A 24,225-nucleotide genomic window follows, 5' to 3' on the forward strand; every position below is an offset into this window, starting at 1 on the left:
GCTTGTGAATTTTGGATGGGAGATGTGTCTTAGATACATTGGAAATATACATTGGGCTAGATTCAGGTAGGGGGACGTAAGTTTGTGCGGGCGTAGCGTATGTTATTTACGCTACGCCGTCGCAATTTAGAGAGGCAAGTGCAGTATTCACAAAGCACTTGCTACGTAAGTTGCGGCGGCGTAGCGTAAATCTGCCGGCGTAAGCGCGCTGAATTCAAATTGTCAAGAGCTGGGCGTTTTTTATGTAAATAAAACATGACCCCACGTAAATGACGTTTCTCACGATCGGCGCATGCGCCGTCCGTGAACGTATCCCAGTGCGCATGCTCCTAATCACGTCGCAAATAGTCAATGCTTTCGACGTGAACGTAATTTACGCAAAGCCCTGTTCGCGAACGACTTACGCAAACGACTTAAACAACGCAAAAGTCGACGCTGGCCCGACGTCCATACTTAACATTGGCTATGCCTCATATAGCAGGAGTAACGTTATGCCGGAAAAAGCCTTACGCAAACGACGTAAAAAAATCCGCCGGGCGCACGTACGTTTCTGAATCTGAATAACATAACTGTCTCTGAATCTAGCCCTATGTCTCTAATTAGCTGCATAGTTTAGCTTGTTATGTTCTGTGAATCAGTGGAGCAGATCTCCTCTTCCCCACCTTCCTCTAATCAGTCAAATAGGCAAAAATAACAAGAGTTTAGACAACGAGGGTACCGGAATCCAGATCTACGATTTTCACGGCGAGACACAGAACATGGAGGTCAAAGCCCCACACCTATCACGCTACGCTGTGGCCACTTTGCTCCTGGCGGTCCTCTCAGGTGAGTTCTTAAAGCAGCGATGAGCAATTTACTAGGGAGAAGGGGGGCTTCATTATCAGAGACTGATAATATACGGCAGGAGACTGTCAGAGACTGGAGGCATGTTACATGAGACTGCTAGTCAGTAGTGATTGATGATATTTCAGCTGGCCATTGGGGCAGGAGGGTCGCACAAAAGGTGCCAAAGGGCCCTTGTACCACACAATGGGCACAGGGGGCTTAAAGGGTTTTTACATTGTTAAAGGTTACACAAATAATGATAGTGGGGACTTTATAAAACTTGGGAGAGGGTCTAATCCTTCCTCATTCTATCCAAAACTAAAGAAAGTTCTGATATAAGGGTGACTTTGGGGACTCTGATGCTTCAATGGGCACACTGATGTACAGTAAGAGGGGGCTCTAATGTGAACTCTGATGTAAGAGGGGGCTCTAATGGGCACACTGATGTAAGGGGGCTATAATGGGGACTCTGGTATAAGAAGGACTTTGATAGGAACTCTGATCTAAGCAAGCTCTATTGGGGACTTTGGTGTAAGGGGGTTCTAATGTTGACTCTGATGTAAAGGCCTCTGTTGATAGGGACTCTGATGTAAGGGGAGAGGATTCAAATGCTGACATTGATGTAAGGGGGCTTTAATGGGGACTCTGATGCAAAGGGGACTTTGATGGGGACTCTGATGTAGAGGGGCTATAATAGGGACTCTGATGTAAGGGGAACTTTGATGGGGACTCTAATGTAAGGGGAACTTTAATGGGGACTCTGATGTAAGGGGTTCTAATGGGGACTCTGATGTAAGCAGGGCTCTAATGAGGGCTGATGTAAGGGGGGGGGGCTTTGATAGGGACTCTGATGTAAGAGGGGAGGGGGGCTCTAAAGGGGACATTGATGTAAGGGGGCTTTAATGGGGACTCTGATGTAAGAGGAACTTTGATAGGAGCCCTGATTTAAGGCGGCTCTGATGGGGACTCTGGTGTAAGGGGGCTTTAATGGGGACTCTGATGTAAGGGGGACTTTGATGGGCACTCTGATGTAAGGGGGTTCTAATAGGCACTCTGATGTAAAGGGGCTATAATAGGCACTCTGATGTAAGGGGGTTCTAATAGGCACTCTGATGTAAAGGGGCTATAATAGGCACTCTGATGTAAAGGGGCTATAATAGGGACTCTGATGTAAGGGGTACTTTAATGGGGACTCTAATGCAAGGGGGACTTTGATGGGGATTTTGATGTAAAGGGGCTGTAAGGGCGGCTTTGATGGCTACTCTGATGTAAGGGGTATCAATGGGGACTTTGATGTAAGCAGGGCTCTAATGGGGACTCTGATGTAAGGGGGACTTTGATAGGAGGGACTCTGATGTAAGGAGGGAGGGCTCTAATGGGGACATTGATATAAGGGGGCTTTAATAAGAACGCTGATCCAAGGGGGCTTTGATGGGGACTCTTAGGTAAGGGGGGGCTCTAATGGGGACATTGATGTAAGGGGGCTTTAATAAGAACGCTGATCCAAGGGGGCTTTGATGGGGACTCTTAGGTAAGGGGGGGCTCTAATGGGGACATTGATGTAAGGGGGCTTTAATGGGGACTCTGAGGTAAGGGAAACTTTGTGACAGTGGCAACATTTGGGGCACAGTGGCAGCACTTGATGGGCACAGTGGCAGCATTTGATGGGCACCGTGGCAGCATTTGATGGGCACAGTGGCAGCATTTGATGGGCACCGTGGCAGCATTTGATGGGCACAGTGGCAGCATTTGGGGCACAGTGGCAGCATTTGGGGCACAGTGGCAGCATTTGAAGGGCACAGTGGCAGCATTTGAAGGGCACAGTGGCAAGTGATGAAAATTACGATGCTTTTTGGGGGCTCAAAATACAAATCTATACAAAAAGCATGAGACTCCTGCTCTGTGGGAAGGTGGACCTTGGAGACCTCCACATGAAGATCACGCCACTCCACCCTATATTAACCTAAAAAAATAAAGTTTTGTCCAGAGTTGCGCTTTCTCTTCAGTGTCTCTGACGGGTAGATGATCACAGAAAGACGAACAGGAAACACCTGAGAATAAAGCGCATCATTCTCTAAATCCCAAGAGACAATGGGTGGTGCAAAGTACAATCAAGTGACTTCAGAGATGATTGAGATTTTCCATTCTACTAAACCGATAGCTAAAAAGAAAAGTATCTGCATTCACCGGCCACTTTAACCACTTAACCCCCGGACCATATTGCTGATCAAAGACCAGAGCACTTTTTGCGATTTCGGCACTGCGTCGCTTTAACTGACAATTGCGCGGTCGTGCGACGTGGCTCCCAAACAAAATTGGCGTCCTTTTTTCCCCACAAATAGAGCTTTCTTTTGGTGGTATTTGATCACCTCAGCGGTTTTTAGTTTTTGCGCTATAAACAAAAATAGAGCGACAATTTTGAAAAAAAAACAATATTTTTTACTTTTTTGCTATAATAAATATCCCCCAAACATATATAAAACAAATTTTTTTCCTCAGTTTAGGCCGATACGTATTCTTCTACCTATTTTTCGTAAAAAAAATCGCAATAAGCGTTTATCGATTGGTTTGCGCAAAAGTTATAGTGTTTACAAAATAGGGGGTATTTTTATGGCATTTTTTTTAATATTTTTTTTTTACTAGTAATGGCGGCAATCAGCGATTTTTTTTCCGATACTGCGACATTACGGACACATCGGACACTTCGGACACATTTTTGGGACCATTGGCATTTTTTTAGCGATCAGTTTTATAAAAATGCATTGGATTACTATAAAAATGCCACTGGCAGTGAAGGGGTTAACACTAGGGGGCGGGGAAGGGGTTAAGTATGTTCCCTGGGTGTGTTCTAACTGTAGGGGGGGTGGACTGACATGGGGAAATGACTGATCTTCTGTTCATATATTGTATGAACAGAAGATCAGCATTTCTCTCCCTGACAGGACCGGGAGCTGTGTGTTTACACACACAGCTCCCGGTCCCCGCTCTGTAATGAGCAATCATTACAGAGTCGGGGCGAGCTAGCGGCGTGCACGCGCCCCTAGTGCCCTTCGCGAGAGCCGACGTATAGCTGCGGGCTCTCGCGCAGGGGAGCCGACCTGCCGCCACATAACTGCGGCGGCTGGTCGGCAAGCAGTTAAATGCTTGGTAACACAAATTGCTAATCAGCCAATCACATGGCAGCAACTCTCCTTGTTCTCGATGATAGTATTGGGTGCTCACCAGGGAGCTTGTCTCAACCCCTATGCCCCGTACACACGATCGGAATTTCTGATGAAAAAAGGGACTTTTTTCATCGGAAATTCTGATCGTGTGTGTGCCCCATCGGACTTTTTTTCCGTCGATGTTTAGAAATAGAACATGTTTTTATTTTTTTCAGACGGAAAAAAAACGATAGGAAAATCCTATCGTCTGCGTGCAACTCCGACGGAGAAAAAATCCATGCATGCTCAGAATCAAGTCGACGCATGCTCGGAAGCATTGAAATTCATTTTTCTCGGCACGTCGTTGTGTTTTACGTCACCGTATTTTGGACACAATTGGAATTTAGTCTGACAGTATGTATGCAAGACTGATGGAAGTCAGCTTCATCGGAATTCCGACGAAAAATTTCATTGGGAACTCCGATCGTGTGTACGCTGCTTAAGGAGCGGGAACTTCATGCTGACTAATGCCGCGTACACACGATCGGAAATTCCGACTAGAGCATGTCTCACTGTGCCATTACATGCCTCACTGTGCCATTGCATACCTCACTGTGCCATTACATGCCTCACTGTGCCATTACATGCCTCACTGTGCCATTGCATACCTCACTGTGCCATTGCATACCTCACTGTGCCATTACATGCCTCACTGTGCCATTGCATACCTCACTGTGCCATTACATGCCTCACTGTGCCATTGCATGCCTCACTGTGCCACTGCATACCTCACTGTGCCATTGCATACCTCACTGTGCTCATTGCATACCTCACTGTGCCATTGCATGCCTCACTGTGCCATTACATGCCTCACTGTGCCATTGCGTACCTCACTGTGCCATTGCGTACCTCACTGTGCCATTGCATACCTCACTGTGCCATTGCATACCTCACTGTGCCATTGCATATCTCGACGATCCCATACCTTATCCCTGTAGGCAGAGTCAGTCAGACTGCAGGCGTCCATTATTCAAAAGCCGCGCCTCCTCCTCGTGCTGTTCCGTGATAGGTGGAACACTCAGTTTCCCAGCAGAGCCTGTGTTCAGTGTTCCGCCTATCACGGATGCCTTCTCAGCCTCGGACGAATAATGGACGCCCACAATCTGACTGAGACAGGTACCGGCGTATAAGACGATCCCCGAGTTTTGAGGCAAGTTTTTAAGTACAAAAGGTCATCTTATACGCCGGAAAATACGGTACCTGTACGCCCATTTGCCCAGCCGTGCCATTCTGTCGACGTAAAGTCATGCGGCGGTCCTTAACCACTTCCCGACTGCCGTACGACTTTATACGGTCGCAGGGTGGTTGTAAATCTCTAAGCGGCCGTCTTTTACGGCCTCCGCTCCTCCTGGCCACTGGGGGGGCGCGCGAGCGCGTGCCCGCGGCATCACTGAGACCGATCTGTGTCTCTTGTACATAGGGACATACTGTAGATCGGTCACCTCCCCCAGTCACCCCCCTCCCCCTACAGTTAGTAACACTATGCAGGGTACACATTTAACCCCTCCCTCACCCCCTAGTGTTAACCCCTTCAATGCCAGTCGCATTTATACAGTAATTAGTGCATATTTATAGCACTGATCGCAGTATAAATGTGAATGGTGCCAAAAATTTATCAAGTGTCCGATGTGTCCGCCATAATGTCGCAGTCCCAATAAAAATCGCAGACCATTACTAGTAAAAAAAAAACAATAAAAAATAATAATTCTGTCCCCTATTTTGTAGGCGCTATAACTTTTGCGCAAACCAGTCGCTTATTGCGATTATTTTTTTTTTTTTTTTACCAAAAATATGTAGAATACGTATCGGCCTAGACTGAGAAAAAATAATTAAAAAAAAAAAAAAAGTTGGGCTATTTATTAAAGCAACAAGTAAAAAAATATAATTTTTTTTCAAAATTGTCACTCTATTTTTGTTTATAGCGCAAAAAAAAAAAAAAACGCAGAGGTGATCAAATACCACCAAAATAAAGCTCTATTTGTGGGAAAAAAAGGACGTCAATTTTTCTTTGGGAGCCACGTCGTACAACCGCGCAATTGTCAGTTAAAGCGACGCAGTGCTGGAAGCTGAAATTTCACCTGGGCAGGAGGGGGGTATATGTGCCCAGTAAGCAAGTGGTTAAGCGGTTAAAAAAGGGTCCAAAAAATGTAATGACACATTTTACTTCTAAATGATAAGGAAGTGCAGATTTTACCCGCTGGGGAACAGACTTTTTCAGCAGGCTGAAGATCACAAAGGAGTGAGACGTCCACGTGTGGCCACGTTTGACCTGACTGTTTTAGAAACTCTTTGGTGCTGATCTTCGGCTGTTTTTCTTTTCCAGTCATTCCTTCTCATGGTCTGAAGATGCTGTGGGTACCAACCTCCATCAGTGTCAACCCAGGTGACAATACGGAGATTCCATGTAATTATGAGAGCCAGCCTGAAGAGAAGGTGGAGATCACCTGGGTACTGTACCAGAACAAAGTAAACATATCAGAAAATAACATTTGGCACTATCCAGAAATACGCACCTTAAAAGACAACACAAAGCATCTGCAGATTAAGAACGTAGAGACGAATCAGAGTGGCTTGTACAAGTGCCAGGTGACTGCAAATAATAGAAGCTACGATTCCTGCGGGACCTACCTGAGAGTGAAAGGTAAGTCCAAAATAAGACAAATAGGGATTGATTTACTAAAACTGGAGAGTGACAAATCTGGTGCAGCTTCCAGGTTTTTGTCAAATGTCATGCCTTTGGCCTACAAGGAAATACAGTAATATCTTCTGGACTTGTAATTCAAATATTGTCCAGATGTCACTCTTAACAAAGGACTGCTGATGGGCAGTGTTCTATGGTAATGTATATTTCCTGTCGTGTTATTGAAAACTGTCTTCACTTCCTATCACAACTGGACAGTCCACATGGAGTCAGCTAAGCCTGCACCACATGTTTCCTAGGTCTTGATCCTCTTAGGGCAGCATCGCTGGTATAATAGAGACTGTTTATCTGTGTGCCTAGTGTACATTTGTTTGTGTTCATTTATTTGTTTATCTCTAGTTTCATCATTACGCATCTTATATGGCCACCTGTTCATCGTAATAAAGATCCAAAGTTATTTAGGATGCAAGGTTTAAGCTGTACGTTGAGCTACATACACGCCAGGGCCAAACGTGTAGCGAGAACAGAACATCAAAGCTTAACCACTTGCCGACCGCCTAGGGTGACCACGTGTCCCGGATTTTGCAGGTCTGTCCCGAGAACCTTTATGCCAGGGCAATACAGTGTCCCGGAATGAAACTAACACAGCCGCCACCCCCCCCCCCCCGGGCCAATCTGATGCCCCCAAAAAAGGCCGCCACATCATCGCTTTACTCACTGAGGCCTCGTACACGCGACCGAACAGGTCCGCTGAAACTGGTCCGCGGACCAGTTTCCGCAGACATGTCCGACCGTGTGTAGGGCCTAGCGGACATGTTTCCTGGCCTAGCGGACAGGTTTCCAGCGGACAAAAGTTTCTTAGCATGCCAAGAAACTTGTCCGCTGGCACCATGTCCGTCGGACATGTCCGATGGTTAGTACGACTCATCGGACATATCCGCTGGTTATGACGCATAACCAGCGGCCCGAAATCCCGCGCATGCGTCAAATTGATTCGACGCATGCGTGGAAGCATTGAACTTCCGTGTCAGAGAACGTCGGTGTCTTCTACGTCACTGCGTTCTCTGTCCGCTGGGATTTTGGTCTGATGGTGTGTACACACATCAGACCAAAACCTCCCAGCAGACATTTGTCCGATGAAAACCGTCCGCGGACCGTTTTCATCGGACATGTCTGGTCGTGTGTACAAGGCCTGACAGTATTTATCCTGGCCGGGAAAGCACATTCCCCGCCCTCTGCTTGTGATTGGAGAAATCCTGTCTCTTGTGTCCAATCACTGTGCTGTGATTCGTTACAGCACAAGCTGATTTTTGGGAAGGGGGGGGTGTCCCTGAATGGTAGTTTGAAAATGTGGTCACCCAACGACCGCCACATGCACTTTTACATCGGCAGAATGTCATGGACAGGCTGAGAGGCAAATTAGTCTAGTGCCCCCATAAAGCGACTGCACTGCTTCCGGTATGCGGGAGCAGGGCTCAAGTCCTGCGGGAATGCGTGGGAACGGAGTTCCTGCACTTTTTTCACAGCAGGAACTCAGTTCCCTTTGCAGGACTAAAGAAGCCGAGCCACCTGAGCCAATCCTTCACTAAGCGGCGATGCCCAGCTCGAGTTACTGTCAGGGGCAGGCGAACCTTAGTAATCCTTTATGTTACTGGCCGCTTCCTGTATATGGATTCATCGGGTAGTGTGCGGGTATTCTGTCACTTCCTCGATGCCGCAATGTCTCCTGGGAGCTTTTGTCATTGTTCCCAGGAGACATTGCGGAGGTCTGCCGCGAGTTATTTAGAAAGAACTTGCTTCTTTCTAAATCCCACGATAACTCGCGGCAGACCTCCGCAATGTCTCCTGGGAACAATGACAAAAGCTCCCAGGAGACATTGCGGCATTGAGGAAGTGACGGAATACCCGCACACTACCCGATGAATCCATATACAGGAAGCAGCCAGTAACATAAAGGATTACTAAGGTACAGTGGATAAAAAACAAACAAAAAACATGCGGTTTAGTAATTATGCATATGAGCGTATCTTTTTTTTTTGGTGGGGAAGTGGATCTTTGGTGGGAGTTCTTACACTTTTTTCCCCAAGACTTGACCCCTGTGCGGGAGGCAGGCATTCCGCAACTGGGGGGGGGGCGCTGCTTTTAATTTTGACTGTCCTATCATCCTGGACCACTAACCTTCCTCACTATGCTATATGTTTTCTGCTGCCCCATTGGTATGGTTATATCTTCTTAGTCCTCTCCATAAAATTATCAGAAATTTGTGCTTAAAGTAGAACTATAGGCAAAAGTTGTTTTTTTTTCATTTTGGATAGAGTAAAGGAGGGTTATAGCCCCTGTCAGTTTTTTTCCCCCCATCCCTGTCACATTGCAGAGATTTCCCTTCACTTCCTGCCCCAGAAAGTGAGAGGAAATCTATGCAAATTAAGGGAATCCATTGCCCTACCAGGCCCTCAGAACTAGTGTCCCCACTCGAAAGTTTCAGGGCGCGTCTTAAACAGAAAGAGGTGTGACCTTGACAGGAAGGGGTGGGTCATATTTTTAATTTGGGGGTGCACGAGTTTAGTCAGGCCTAGGGCAGCACAAAACCTAAATACACTACTGCTTCTATGTTCACTAAGCAACAGGGGAACTGCTTGGCATACACTGATAAGGATTGACCCCTGACACAACCTCAGGGCTTAACCCATTCTGCCGTTTGACCCAAATTATGAAAGTATGCAGAGAACTGAGAGAGAGCTCTGTTCCTTTCGGTGTTCCAGCATCAGAGAGAATGGGCGGGACTTTTTATTGGTCTTTTATAAACAACATGACATCATACACATGAGCACAGCTGATAGGTCAGTCCATATATAGTCCCTTATTACACGTCCCTGCGACATCTGTTCTTGGCATACTGCACACGTTTCAAAAGTCTTTGGGGGGCCATCTTTATTTCTTCGATGGGAGGAGCTGTTTAGGAGGGGTTTGAAGACATCTGTTTTCTATTATTAGTTCTCTTCAAGCTGAGATGTACCGAAACTTTTTATAATCTGTCGTAAATTCACTTAAAGGAGTTCTCCAAGCTAAAACTTTTAACCCCCGCTGTGCCCGGGCTGTAAAACTATACAAAATAAACTTTCACTTACCTGCCTACGATCCCCCGTTGTTCCGATATTGCCGTCCCGTTCTCCGGTCCCGGTCTGTTCCACTTCCTGCGGGTCGGTGACTCACAGTGCGCTCAGCCTATCAGCGGCCGCAGCAATGTCCCGTCGCGGCCGCTGATAGGCTGAGCGCACTGTGAGTCACCGACCCGCAGGAAGTGGAACAGACCGGGACCGGAGAACGGGGCGGCGATATCGGAACAATGGGGGATCGTAGGCAGGTAAGTGAAAGTTTATTTTGTATAGTTTTACAGCCCGGGCACAGCGGGGGTTAAAAGTTTTAGCTTAGAGAACTCCTTTAAGGATAATAATACTTGTAGTATAATCTCACACATATATATGTTTATCAAGAAATAAAGAAAATAAAACAAATAGAAGAATATATTGAAAGAAAGGCAACATTTGAGTAGCTCAGGAGGAAAGTAATCATAACACAAAAATATTCATTTTAGTAACTTCCATCACAACACTGATCACTGTAATTTCAATGCCTACTACAGTGGTTTCCAGGTTCCGCAGGGATCAACCAGGTATGGCAGATACTTACCTATATTGGTCCACGCTGGAACAATGTAACTGTGAAAAATATCCATACCTAGGGCCAGATTCACGTAGATGGGCGTATTTTTGGGCGGGCGTAACGTATTTGATTTACGTTACGCCGCCGCAAGTTTTTCAGGCAAGTGCTTTATTCACAAAGCACTTGCCTGTAAAGTTGCGGCGGCGTAGCGTAAATCACCCGGCGGAATTCAAATTCGGCGGGTAGGGGGCGGGTTTCATTTAAATGAAGCGCGTCCCCGCACCGAACGAACTGCACATGCACCGTCCCGCAAAAAATCCTGGCGTGCATTGCTCTAAATGACGTCGCAAGGACGTCATTGGTTTTGACGTGGCCGTAAATGGCGTCCAGCCCCATTCACGGACGACTTATGCAAACGACGTAAAATTTTGACGCGGGAACGAAGGCCATACTTAACATAGGATATGCCACCTAGGGGGCAGCTTTATCTTTACGCTGGCATACCTCTTACGGAAACGGCGTATCTTTACTGCGACGGGCAAGCGTACGTTCGTGAATCGGCGCATCTACTAATTTGCATATTTTACGCTGAACTTAATGGAAGCGCCACCTAGCGGCCAGCGGAAATATTGCACCCTAAGCTACGACGGCGCAGTATCTTAGGGTGCATACATTTAGACATGCAACGGGCTTAGATTGCGAGTTACGTCGGTGTATCTACTGATACGCCGGCGTAACTCTTTGTGAATCTGGCCCTTAAACTTCAGCTTTAAACTTCTAAACTTTTTTCATCATTTTAAAAAGAAAATGTTAGGATTTATCTTATGCATCAATCATCAGTGCCTCGAAAAACCTCAAGAACCAAGTGGTTGATTCTAATATACAATGTCCTCAAAAATGTAAATTATCATTTGCGGGTGAGGTGGTCTTCAAGCGGATATCCTCTACATTGCAGAACTTCCAGTCTACCTCTTTTTTAATGTCGCGGAAGCTACGAAGAACAGAGTGATCACAGCAGAGGGGATACTGTTGCTGTTTTGTGCCATCATACCCGGGACCTTCCTGCTGTACAAGGTATGGACATTTACCTCTTATGCCAATATTTCAAGTGCACCTGTCAATTCCAACATCTCTTCAGTTAAAAATGCTTGTTAGCTAGTTTAGAAAACTCTAGCAATGAAAAGTCATCGTGTGCTCTGTGTATTTATAATGTCTAAAAACAAATGACCTGTTTTAAGTAATATATTAGTATTGGAACTTGGAGATTTTAACCTCTTAAGCCCCGGACCTTTAGGCAGCTAAATGCCCAGGCCAGGTTTTGCGATTCGGCACTGCGTCGCTTTAACAGACAATTGCGCGGTCGTGCAACGTGGCTCCCAAACAAAACTGGCGTCCTTTTCCCCCCACAAATAGAGCATTTCTTTTGGTGGTATTTGATCACCTCTGCGGTTTTTATTTTTTGCGCTATAAACAAAAATAGAGCGACAATTTTGAAAAAAATTCAATATTTTTTACTTTTTGCTATAATAAATATCCCCCAAAAACATATTTTTTTCCCCTCAGTTTAGGCCGATACGTATTCTTCTACCTATTTTTGGTAAAAAAAAATCGCAATAAGCGTTTATCGATTGGTTTGCGCAAAATTTATAGCGTTTACAAAATAGGGGATATTTTTATTGCCTTTTTATTAATTTTTTTTTTTTTACTACTAATGGCGGCGATCAGCGATTTTTTTCGTGACTGCGACATTATGGCGGACACTTCGGACAATTTTGACACATTTTTGGGACCATTATCATTTTCACAGCAAAAAATGCATTTAAATTGCATTGTTTATTGTGAAAATGACAGTTGCAGTTTGGGAGTTAACCACAGGGGGCGCTGAACGTGTTAGGCTTCACCTAGTGTGTGTTTACAACTGTAGGGGGGTGTGGCTGTAGGTCCGATGTCATCGATTGTGTCTCCCCTATAAAGGGGATGACACGATCGATGCGCCACCACAGTGAAGCACGGGGAAGCCGTGTTTACATACGGCTCTCCCCATTCTTCAGCTCCGGGGAGCGATCGCGACGGAGCGGCTATAAACGAATAGCCGCGCCGTCGTCCCGGATAGCTCCCCGAGGTAAGCTGCCCGCCGCACACAGCGGGCCCCCCACCCGCTAGAAGGCAAGGACGTATATATACGCCCATCTGCCTGTCCGTGCCATTTTGCGGACGTAAATAGTCGTGCGGCGGGCGTTAAGTGGTTAATTTAGGCACCACCTCTTTTAATTATAATAAAGGATACTCAAAGAGCAAGAGGATGGAGTTTTTTTTTTGTTTACAAACTCTTTTTATTAGGTACAAAAAAGGTGGTACAAAAAGAGTTGACGTATGCCAAGATAAATGCAATGCAAGCAATTTGCATATAAGAACAATCAAAATAACGTATGTATTAAGGTAGATGTACTTTGTTTTAGTCTATGAACACAATAAATATAACCATTATGCTCATAGGTGTGCGCAGCCTATTACATTAGGGTGTGCACCCCCAAAGCTCAAACACACATGCGTATACATATAGGGCAGTAGGGCAATGGACAATGTCAGTAGAACAGTTGATGGTGTCAGTGGACAGGGACTGCTGTCAGTAGTTTATTTTTATTTAATTTTATTATTACTTTTTAAAACATTTTATTATTTTTTACAATATTTTTTTACAATAATTTTGTATTCTTTTCTTTTACGATTGGGGGGCTTTGGTGAGATATCAGGGGCCTAAACAGACCCCTGATATCTCACTTTTGAGACATAGACAGAGGCTGAGGACAGATATTCCCAAGTCCCTTTCTCTGCAGCCAAGCAGCAGGGGGAATCTGTGCAGTAAAGGGTGATTAGGGTGTGCCTGGGCACACCTGGCACACCCTACCTGGCACACCCTGTGCACACGCCTATGATTATGCTTGTATATATTAACACAACATATAATACTCATCGGACTTCTGTGACTAGTACCGTATATACTCGAGTATAAGCCGACCCGAATATAAGCCTAATTTTACCACAAAAAACTGTGCAACTGACAGCAATGTGCAAAGCAATATAGCCTGATTAGCTCAGAGTGCTGCTGTTTCCTCTTCCGGTCTGAGTCATGCTGCTTAAGGAATTTATAAGCTGTGTTTAAAACGTCATGAAATTATTTTTTTAATAACGCACAACTGGAATAAATGTATTTTTTTTTGTATCTATGTGGAGCTCACTTTTAATTTAAGTGAAATAATTTCTTCAGCACCTAATCCAATGACTGTCCTGCCTCTTTCACTCACAGAAACGCTTTGAAAATCTTAATGTTTTGTCTCTGAAGCAACCGGAAGGAGAGAATCTGTATGAGGTAAAGAATTCCTATTAATAGATCTGCACTTTAATAGTTGTCAACTGTATGTGAGAAGTAGAAAGTAGATAAAATATGTATATACTATGCACAGTATATATATATATATATATATATATATATATATATATATATATATATATATAGTCAAGCATGTGTGGCAGCAACCAGGTGAGGAGTACAAAGACAATTGTGTTATACCTACAGTGAAGCATGGTGGTGGGAGTGTCCTGGTCTGGGGCTGCATGAATACTGCCGACACTGGGGGGTTACAGTTCATTGAGGGAACCATGAATGCCAACATGTACTGTGACATACTGAAGCAGAGCATGATCCCTTCCTTCAGAGACTGGGCCACAGGGTCGTATTCCAAAATAAAGACCCCAAACACACCTCCAAGACGACCACTGCCCTGCTAAAGAAGCTGAGGGTAAAGGTGATGGACTGGCCAAGCATGTCTCCAGACCTAAACCCTATTAAGCATCTGTGGGGCATCCTCAAATGGAAGGTGGAGGAGTGCAAGGTCTCTAACATCCACCAGCTCTGTGATGTCATCATGGAGGAGGGGAAGAGGACTCCAGTGGCAACCTGGGAAGCTCTGGTGACCTCCATGCTCAAGAGGGTTAAGGCTGGAAATTTATGGTGGCCACACAAAATATTGACACTTTGGGCCCAATTTGGAAATTTTCACTTAGGGGTGTACTCACTTTTGTTGCCAGCGGTTTAGACATTAATGGCTGTGTGTTGAGTTATTTTGAGGGGACAGCAAATTTACACTGTTATACAAGCTGTACACTCATTACACAACATTGTAGCAAAGTGTCATTTCTTCAGTGTTGTCACATGAAAAGATAGAATAAAACAGTTACAAAAATGTGAGGGGTGTACTTACTTTTGTGAGATACTGTATCTCACAAAAGTGAGTACACCCCTCACATTTTTGTGAGATACTGTACATTTTTGCCTATTCCAGGTTGCTATATTCTAATTATTCTTTTTAGTTTTTCGTTCCCCTTTTTCATGTTTTTCCTAAAATAAATTTTGCTTTTTGTATTTTTGCTTTGTCTTCCATTTTTTTTAGGTCTTATATGTGTATATATATATATATATATATATATATATATATATATATATATATATATTGGCCCGGATTCACAAAGCACTTACGCTGACGTATCTCGAGATACGCCGCGTAAGTCTAAATATGCGCCGTCGTATCTATGCGCCGTGCCCACAAACTGAGATACGCCTAAAAATAGGCTTCATCCGACCGACGTAACTTGCCTACGCCAGCGTATCGTAGGCGCATATTTACGCTGGACGTATTTGCCGCTCCCATGGATTGGTATAGGTTAGATATTATGTACATTTTTATATTGCAATATGCTTTTTTTTATGGTCTTTAGCATATGTATATTATCCATTTTCGTATACATTTTGTATGAAAATTTCAATAAATTAAGATTAATAATTGTAATATAAATAATATAAAAAATGACAAAGATTAAAATTGTCATACTTTTCAATAAAAAAAAAAATAGGATTTTTTGTACTCACCGTAAAATCCTTTTCTCTGAAGTCCATGGACGGACACAGCTCCTTAAATCTTGACAAGTGGGTTATGTTCCCTGTTTACAGGAGAGGACTAGGCAGAAACATGTTAAATAGTTAAATACATGTTACATTAACAGAGTTGAACAGCCCCGCCCAGGGGGCGGTCCCTCCAGACATAACCCTCCCCACTGCAGCTTGCAGCCTCAGTTCGTAACAAGCAGTACAAACCTTAAAAGGAGGGGTGGGAGCTGTGTCCGTCCATGGACTTCAGAGAAAAGGATTTTACGGTGAGTACAAAAAATCCTATTTTCTCTTATCGTCCATGGACGGACACAGCTCCTTAAATCTTGACAAGTGGGACGTCCCCAAGCAGTGTCAAAAAACGAGGGGTGGGAAATATATCAGTAAAAACAATTTTAACTTCACCCCAAAACAAGCAGAGCTCCTCAACGGAGGAGGTGCAACTTTAAACAGCCGCCGGCAAAAAATAGCGGCTGAAAAAAAACATCATAAGATGCACTCACAGCAACCATGTAAATTCTGGAAAAAGCGTGAATGGACGAGCAAATCGCCGCCTTGCACACCTGTGAGACCGACGCATGTTGTCAGAAAAAAAAAACAACCCAGGAAGCACCAATTGCCCTGGTCGAAAGTGCCGTGACCGGAAAGGGGGGCCCGCCCCTTAGGAGCATAGGCCTGTATGACGGCCTGCCTGATCCACCGAGAAATGGTGGTCGACGAGACCGCCAGGCCCTTTTGTGGACCAGACACCGACACAAAAGAGAGTCATAAGCTCCGAAATGGAGCCGTAGTAGGCTGGTATACCCGCAAAGCGCGTACCACGCCTAAAGTATGAAAGGCCGAAAGCTCCTTCGGAAGAAGGGAAGGTCGCGGGCGCACCATCACCTAATCCTTATGGGGGATCAAGCATGGCGGCTTGCAGACAAGACCGCCAACTCAGAAACCCCTCTAACAGAGGTAAAGGCCACTAAAGGGGCCACCTTCTGAGATAGTGTCAAGAGAAAATCTCTCCGATGTTTCCAAAAGGAAGGTTCCTGAAGAACCGAGAGCACCAGAGTCAAAACTCATGGGGGAAGAGATGGGCCAAGAGGGGAAAGTATATGACAAACCCCCTGCACACAAAAAAAGGGGACCCACCAGGGAACGGGCCGCAAAAAGGCCACTAAAAGAACACAGCCAAGGCTGAAATCTGCCCCCAAACGGTGCTTTAAGCAATTTTTAGATCCAATCCAAGCTTTAAAAACAGCAGGACCCTGGACACCGAGAGTACGCCCGTGGACGTCACTCCATCCCTTCGCACCAAGAGAGGTGCGATGGTAGATCCTCCGGAAGAAGACTACGGTGCCCTGTTGAGATGACCGAGTCAGACAGACCCCGGTCACCTAAAGTCTGGCTTCCAATAACCATGTTGAGCAAGTCAGTGACTGTACAACAGGAGGAAGTATGGGACCTTGAGACAGGAACCTCCTGCCCTGGCAACCGATATCAGCGTACCAAGGACGCCAAGGTCAATCTGGAGCGATTAGAATCATCATCGGGATCTCCTCAGCCTCCACTCTGTGGAGCGGCCGAGGGATCAACTACCATGGAGGAACGGCAAAAAATCACAGATACAGACCCCACAGGGCCACCAGCGCGACTGACGCGTCTGTACAAGATCACTAGACCTGGCCACTAACTTTGACACCCTTGCGGCGGAGACAAGCAGCCAGGAGATCCATGCCATGTGAGGCTCACCTCCTGCAAGGGAGCCGAAACACCCCAAGCACAAAGACCAGTCGCCCTGGTCCAGCATCTGGCGACTCCAGTAGTCCGCCTGCCGGCATACCTGATGGTAGACTGAAGCCACGGCCGTGGCGTTGTCCGGCTGAAACCAGATCGGTCGACCACAAGGAGAAGCATAGCCTGATCGCCTAAAATAGTAGGACAATGAACAGTAGACAGCACCTGGTATTCCCAGGCGGTCTCCCACAAGGCACTAGCCAGGCCAGACCCTGGGTAGCTACCGAGACCAGACACATTCAAGGAGGTGTGGTCATAGGTCCACGCAAGTCTAGCGACTCAGGGTCGACTGGACCCCACAGTTTTGTGAACCCCCAGGTTCACAACCCGTGAGCTGGCATCCGTCGTAAACACCGACCACTGGAAGGAAGAAACAACTTCCCGGACCGAAGAGTCGGGAATCTCTGTCACCAACTCAGAGAGACTCTGACTAGGTGGCGCACAGGAATCTAATGATTTCAAAGACAAGAGATTTTTACCACCTGGACAGAAGTTCCCCTGGAAAACCAGGGTGTGGAACTGGGCATACAGTACCGCCTTGAAGGAGGCTACCCCCGAACCAGCAGGCGCCCGGAGAGAAGACCAATTGCGTGATGCCAATAACTTCACCGCAGACTGAAAAGTCTGCAATTTCTCCAGGGGAAGAAGGACCTTTGCCACTGAGGAGTCTGGATCAACACTAGATACTCCAACGCTGAGTCGGAACCTAGCATGCCCAGGATTTGAACCCTGGGTCGCACACATGGAGGGCAGACTTGCTGCCACTGTGCTACACTTTCTGGCCTAAACGTTTAACATCCACCTGAATCTTCGGAGGGTCTGAATGGGAATAACCCATCCACTAGGTCGGAGACAGAAGCTGCTCTCAGAAGAAAGTCGTCCAAGTAGCCAATGAGGCAAAGCCTCGCTGTCCCAACAAAATTCGGATACGTGCGAGCTCCTAGCTGAAAACCCATGGTGCTGACGCCAGATCAAAAGGGAGGGCCACAGGCTGACAGAGACCCTTCTCTCATCACGAAGCACAGAAAAAAACACTGACATGTGCAAAACGGGACATGCATGTATGCGTCCCTGATGTCCGAGGACGTCAGGACATCCCCCGGATGAAGCGCAGCTACCACCGAACAAATGGATTCCATGCGGAACTACCCGACGTTCACAAAGGTATTTAGGGCCTGAGGCCCATAGAAAACCCCAAAACTCTCGTCCTGCAGGAAAGGTAAAATTACCCCGCAGCTTAGCAAATCCCACACTGCCCAAGGCAGACCGATGGGCCGGGAGAGGAAGACACGAGGAAAGAACTTTGTTCTGTGGATAGGAGGAAACCCTATCTAGTACTCCGAAGAGACCACCTTGCAGACCCACTGGTCGGAGAGCAGGGAGGTTTCACTGAATTGTGAACCTGCAAGCCGCCCCTCCCACCTAGAGACAGGAAGGGAAGGCTAATCACATTGGCAGGATTTGGGTGCCGGCGTGATTGGCTTATGCACCCAGGGACAGATTAGTCCCCCAGCTGGGCCTTTGACGGCCTGGGAGGGTTGCCCCTAAATAATACATACACATAGTGTGTATGTATATTATGTAGGTGTATGCACACATGTCTTTGGAGGAAACCGGAGTACCCGGAGGAAACCCACGCAGACACAGGGAGCGACAATGCAAGCTCCAGGCAGATTGGCGTCAGTGTGCGGATCCGAACCAATGACTCTTTTTCTGCCAAGTAATGGAGTTAAGCACTACACCACCGTGTGCATAAAACCATTCTGAAACAGACGCCCTGGATAACAAGGACGCAGCATTCAATGAAGCATCACAGACCTATACTGTATGAGGCCCTGGACCAGCTGGTCCGCTAGGCTAATAACCTCAGGAGAGAGTCGGTGCTCCTCCACTGTCTGGTGCAAAATGCTCACTCTGTGAGTTGTATACAGCACTAGGGGTCAGGACTACTCCAGGATGGCCGCCGAGCGTTCACAACGCGGCCACAGGAAAATGGCCGGCACAATGTAAGCTGCGCCATAGCGCGGCTACGACAAAATGGGCGCCAATGGGAGTTTTCAATGTAATTGAAAAACCTCCCAAAAAATGGCGCCAGCGTCGAATGAGACCCCAGTGTAGTGGCCACAATAGGCCCGCAAGCCAGACCCCAGCATGGTAAACATGGAACAGGTCAGTACTTCGGATCTTCTATCAGTCAGATCCATACAAGCGGGGGTTCCCGCCCGGCGGTGAGGGACTACAAAAGCCCTCAGCGGCTTTTCTCATTCCGCATCTCAGAAATTATCAAAGAAGGGCACAGAAGGAAAAAACCCTCACAGTGGTCCGATTTGTGTGATCCAAAAAAGACCGAGCCCTCGGCGGAAACCCAGCTGCACTATGCAGCTTAGGAGAGTCCCTTGCAGCAGTAAAAAGCGCACCCATAAATGCCTTATTCTGCTTTTTTTTTTTTTTTTTTTAACTAGGTACCTGGTCCATGGCTTAATAACAGAGCCTTCCCCAGGGGATAACGGGGGAAGGGGGCACTCTTTTAGCGCCCGCCCGCAGTCCACCCCCACCCTGGCACAAACTGTGTCCAGGACTAACAATAAAAACTCTGTGGGAATCCCAGGTGCCAACACCTGCTGCCACCACCAGCATGTGGGGAAGGACCCAGATACTGACTCCAATATTTACATATAGTGTGTATTATAATATGCACACCTGTCCATACAAATAGACAAAAGCTCCTAGAGCCCTATTCAGGGCCTCTCACCCACTTGCTGCGCTGACCAGGTGTAACCAGGGGACTCCCTCAGGAGGAGACTGCCCAGCGCTGCCTGTGAGGAAAAGAACCGTGAGGTAACTTTTGCAGGGACCTGTGTTTAAACAGGAAAAGCCTCCTAGGGCTGTTTTATTTAAGGATAAGACACAGATACAGCATAAAAAGCAAAACCGTTACAGGTGTCACCAATCAGTCAGCGTCTGCTGAAGTATAATCATAAACATCTGTGCTCATCACAGGGCTTTTTACCTCACAGGAAAGCCCAATACACAGGCCAGATAACACAGTCCCCTCAGGAAGGCCCCCTCCCCCCTGACGGCGGCAATGTTAGCAATGCAGCAAGGGAAAGGAGCAGGGAAGTAAGGGGAAGGGACCCCCGAACCCCAGGAATGCCCAGCCGTACCAACCCACCGAAGTAGGAGGGACTGTACTTACCCGTCCAAGCGAGGACTCGCTGACGCATTCCTGACAGAACTACAACCGCAATGGAGGTAGCTGTCGGCCCGGTCCACTGTGAGTGAGACAACACCACAGCCCAGTCATATGTGGACCTCGGAGCAAAGCTCACTGGCCCCCCCAGGAGTCATGGGGTATGGCGTGGCAGACCAAGCCTCTTTGCAAAGGTGTGCCCACGCTTGCTGGTCGGACTGAGTAGACTACAAGGATCTTTATTATCCAGCCTGTCTCTCAGCCAACAGTTGAAAGAAGATTCTTCAAAGAAAATGTAAAATAAAATAGAAATTTCTCCTCAGGGCGCTGGGCCCAAAGGGAGCCATACGTCCTTCTCCTTGCTAGGCAGAACGAAACTGAGGCTGCAAGCTGCAGTGAGGAGGGTTATGTCTGGAGGGACCGCCCCCTGGGCGGGGCTGTTCAACTCTGTTAATGTAACATGTATTTAACTATTTAACAGTGGCGGTTCATCCATAGAGGGCGCTGGAGCGCCGCCCCCTCTGGCTCTCACCACCACTGAGTGAAATAACATAGATTCATGCATTGCACGAATCTATGTTATTTTCGCCGCTGCAGCTGTTATTCAGATGGTCGGCGCTCAATTTCCGGCCATCTGAATAACGCCAGCTGGTTGGCTGTAGGGAAATGTCTATCAAAGCCAGCGGCTCTGATAGGCTTTCCCAATACAGCCCGGAAGCTTATTCTCGGAGCGCACAGACTGTACGCCCCTTGAATAAGATGACAGGCGTCTCAGCCAATCAGGTTGGCCGGTTCTGGCTACCAGTAACCTGATTGGCTGAGACGCCTGTCAGTCATCGAGGGCGGGAGAAGACATCGTGGGACGTGGATGCCTGACTCCAGTAAAGGTAAGTGCCGGGCGGGGGGGGGGGGAGAAAGCAATTTAAAGGGCACAGTGGGGACAATTGGCACAGTGGTGACCATTAAAGGGCACAGTGGTGACAATGTATGGCACAGTGGCTGCGTTTAATGGCATGGCACAGTGGTGACAACGCATGGCACAGTGGTGACAATGGATGGCACAGTAGCTGCGTTTAATGGCATGGCACAGTGGTGACAATGGATGGCACAGTGACTGCGTTTAATGGCATGGCACAGTGGTGACAATGTATGGCACAGTGGCTGCGTTTAATGGCATGGCACAGTGGTGCGAATTGATGGCACAGTGACTGCATTTGACGGCATGGCACAGTGACTGCGAATTGATGGCACAGTGGCTGCATTTGATGGCATGGCACAGTGGTGCAAATTGATGGCACAGTGGCTGCGTTTGATGGCATGTAACAGTGGCTGCGTTTGATGGCATGTAACAGTGGCTGCGTTTGGGCACAGTGAGACTGCAATTTTTTTTTCCTTTGCGCCCCCCCCAAAAATTTTGAGCACCAGCCGCCACTGCTATTTAACATGTTTCTGCCTAGTCCTCTCCTGTAAACAGGGAACATAACCCACTTGTCAAGATTTAAGGAGCTGTGTCCGTCCATGGACGATAAGAGAAATATGATATATTAAATAAAATAGACTCAAACAATAATAGATTCCAATAATAATATATACAGTTATAAAGAAGTAAAGCAGGAACAAAGATTGTTTCTGGGCAGCCGCACTCTGAACAGATTGTAGCCTTTTATCAAAAGGACAGCACTACAAGTCACAGCAAAATAAAATCTGAACTCTGACACTAGTTTCGCACTGAAACTAGTGGTTAGTCATAGCTAAAAAAAGGTTTTGTTTTTCAGTGCGAAATGCGTCAGAGGCCAGGTTTTATTTTGCTGTGACTTGTAGTGCTGTCCTTCTTTTGATAAAAGGCTACAATCTGTTCAGAGTGCGGCTGTCCAGAGACAATCTTTGTTCCTGCTTTGCTAAGTGCATTGCCTGCACCTATGTTGTCTGCAACGGAGGATATTCATCTGGGTTCCCACCTGGAGCGGCTATTCCCTTTCCCCCAGTTATAAAGAAGTGTCGTAGATATAAAAAGGTTATTTGTGGTACCTTCGTCCCATCAAGATATGGCAGGAAGAGGGAGAGGCTAGGTTTGGACTTTGATGGTACCGTATATTAACTGGTTTAGGACAGTCAAGGTTAGAGTAGTTACAAATAATTTTTTATTACAAAAAATATAAATATTCACAGAATAAGAATAGAATATGGAATAATACCGTATATACTCGAGTATAAGCCCAGTTTTTCATTACATGTTTTTTTTGTGCTGAAAATGCCCCCCTCGGCTTATACTCGAGTCACCTTTTTGCGCCTGATCTTCCAGACTTTGGGGACCGGGTACCGGCCGCACATGTAGCCCCACTCCTTCTCTACAAGTGTGCAAAGCTTATTGTCCGGTGGACCTACGGCCGGAAGGCACCGATTTTACAAAGCCGGGCACCCCATCCATAGACTCCCATGTTAAACGCTCATTTCTCTGGTGATTTTGGGGACCCGATACCGGCCGGTCGTATATCTCCTGGACCTGGAACTTGGCACACATGTAGTCCAATTTCTTCTCTACGAGTGTGCAAAGTTTGTTGTCTGGGGGGCCTACGGCTGGGCAACACCGATTTTTCAAACTGGGCAACCCTTCCATAGACTCCCACGTCAGTCTAGTCATGGACACAGTGAGGCATGGGCACAGTGAGGTTTGCGCACAGTGAGGCATGGGCACGGCGAGGCATGGGCACGGCGAGGCATGGGCACAGTGGGGCATGGGCACAGTGAGGCATGGGCACAGTGAGGCATGGACACAGTGAGGCATGGACACAGTGAGGCATGGACACAGTGAGGCATGGGCACAGTGAGGCATGGGCACAGTGAGGCATGGGCACAGTGAGGCATGGGCACAGTGAGGCATGGGCAGAGTGAGACATGGGCACAGTGAGGCATGGGCACAGTGAGGCATGCAGATGGACACCCTAGGCTTATACTCGAGTTAATACGTTTTCCCAGTTTTTTGTGGTAAAATTAGGTGCCTCGGCTTATATTCGGGTCGGCTTATACTCGAGTATATACAGTATTATTTATAAAATAAAAATAATAAAAAAAAATACACTTAAACAATTATAGATTCCAGTGCTAATATAAATGATGTATAAAATGACATACAGTAGGTGCAAACTGTTTTTGATAAAAATACACATGATATGTAAAATAGACTCAAACAATAATAGAGTCCATTAATAATATACATTATAAATAAAATAAAATAGACTCAAACCCTTATAGATTCCAATGATAATATAAATAATATATAAAATGACATGTCATAAAAGACTCAAACTGTTATAATTTCCAATAAAAATATATCACGTGTAAAATAAAATGGACTCAAACAATTATAGCTTCCAGTAATAATATATATAAAATAGAACAGACTCCAACCATTATAGTTTCTCCTTTAACCCTTTTCTTCCTGAATGTCAGGGGCTGAATTTGGAGGACTGCTCAATGTACGAAGACATCTCCCGTGGTCTGCAGGCCACCTATGAGGATGTGGGCGCCCTGCGGGCCGGTGACATTCAGCTGGAGAAGCCTTGAATGGCGGCACTGCCAGGACAAGCTGAAGCACAGAGAAGAATAGATGAAACTCTCCATTAGAAGTGGTCCTGTGTATATTGTAGTCTTTCTATATCAGTCTTTTTACCTCACTGTGTGTAATTGCTATATAATCATTTTTTGTACTAAAATGCATTATGTCATTCTTCCTTGTTCTGCATGATTTGGTTTAGCCCAAGTTAACCCGTCCTGCTTCCTAATTGCAACAGAGGGCAACATGGTCAATGCACTCATAACACATTATAAACCAGCATCTAAATTTGCAGTCATTTTATCCACTTAAGCCCCGGACATTATGGCGGACACATCGGACACTTTTGACACCATTTTGGGACCGTTGTCAATTTTACAACGATCAGTGCTGTAAAAATGCACTGATTACTGTAAAAATGAA

The 24,225-nt window shown here is 46.3% G+C and overlaps 1 protein-coding gene across 1 annotated transcript; it reads left to right on the forward strand.

Moving 5' to 3' along the window:
- The first annotated feature begins 687 nt into the window (after positions 1-687).
- Positions 688-23,980, forward strand: CD79A (CD79a molecule). Its single transcript, XM_040326859.1, has 5 exons — positions 688-825; positions 6,352-6,669; positions 11,288-11,406; positions 13,640-13,702; positions 23,700-23,980. The coding sequence occupies exons 1-5, from the start codon at positions 759-761 to the stop codon at positions 23,811-23,813; spliced, it is 681 nt and encodes a 226-aa protein (XP_040182793.1). The 5' UTR covers positions 688-758; the 3' UTR covers positions 23,814-23,980.
- The last annotated feature ends 245 nt before the right edge of the window (positions 23,981-24,225 follow it).

This window comes from Rana temporaria, chromosome 10 (assembly GCF_905171775.1).
Source record: "Rana temporaria chromosome 10, aRanTem1.1, whole genome shotgun sequence".
Taxonomy (NCBI): Eukaryota; Metazoa; Chordata; class Amphibia; order Anura; family Ranidae; genus Rana; species Rana temporaria.

Bases quoted from the DNA above. Each gene is read 5' to 3' on its own strand.
- CD79A (XM_040326859.1), top strand. From the start codon at position 759: ATGGAGGTCAAAGCCCCACACCTATCACGCTACGCTGTGGCCACTTTG. The intron at 826-6,351 runs GTGAGTTCTTAA...TTTCTTTTCCAG, and splicing joins GCTCCTGGCGGTCCTCTCAG to TCATTCCTTCTCATGGTCTG. The intron at 11,407-13,639 runs GTATGGACATTT...TTTCACTCACAG, and splicing joins GGACCTTCCTGCTGTACAAG to AAACGCTTTGAAAATCTTAA.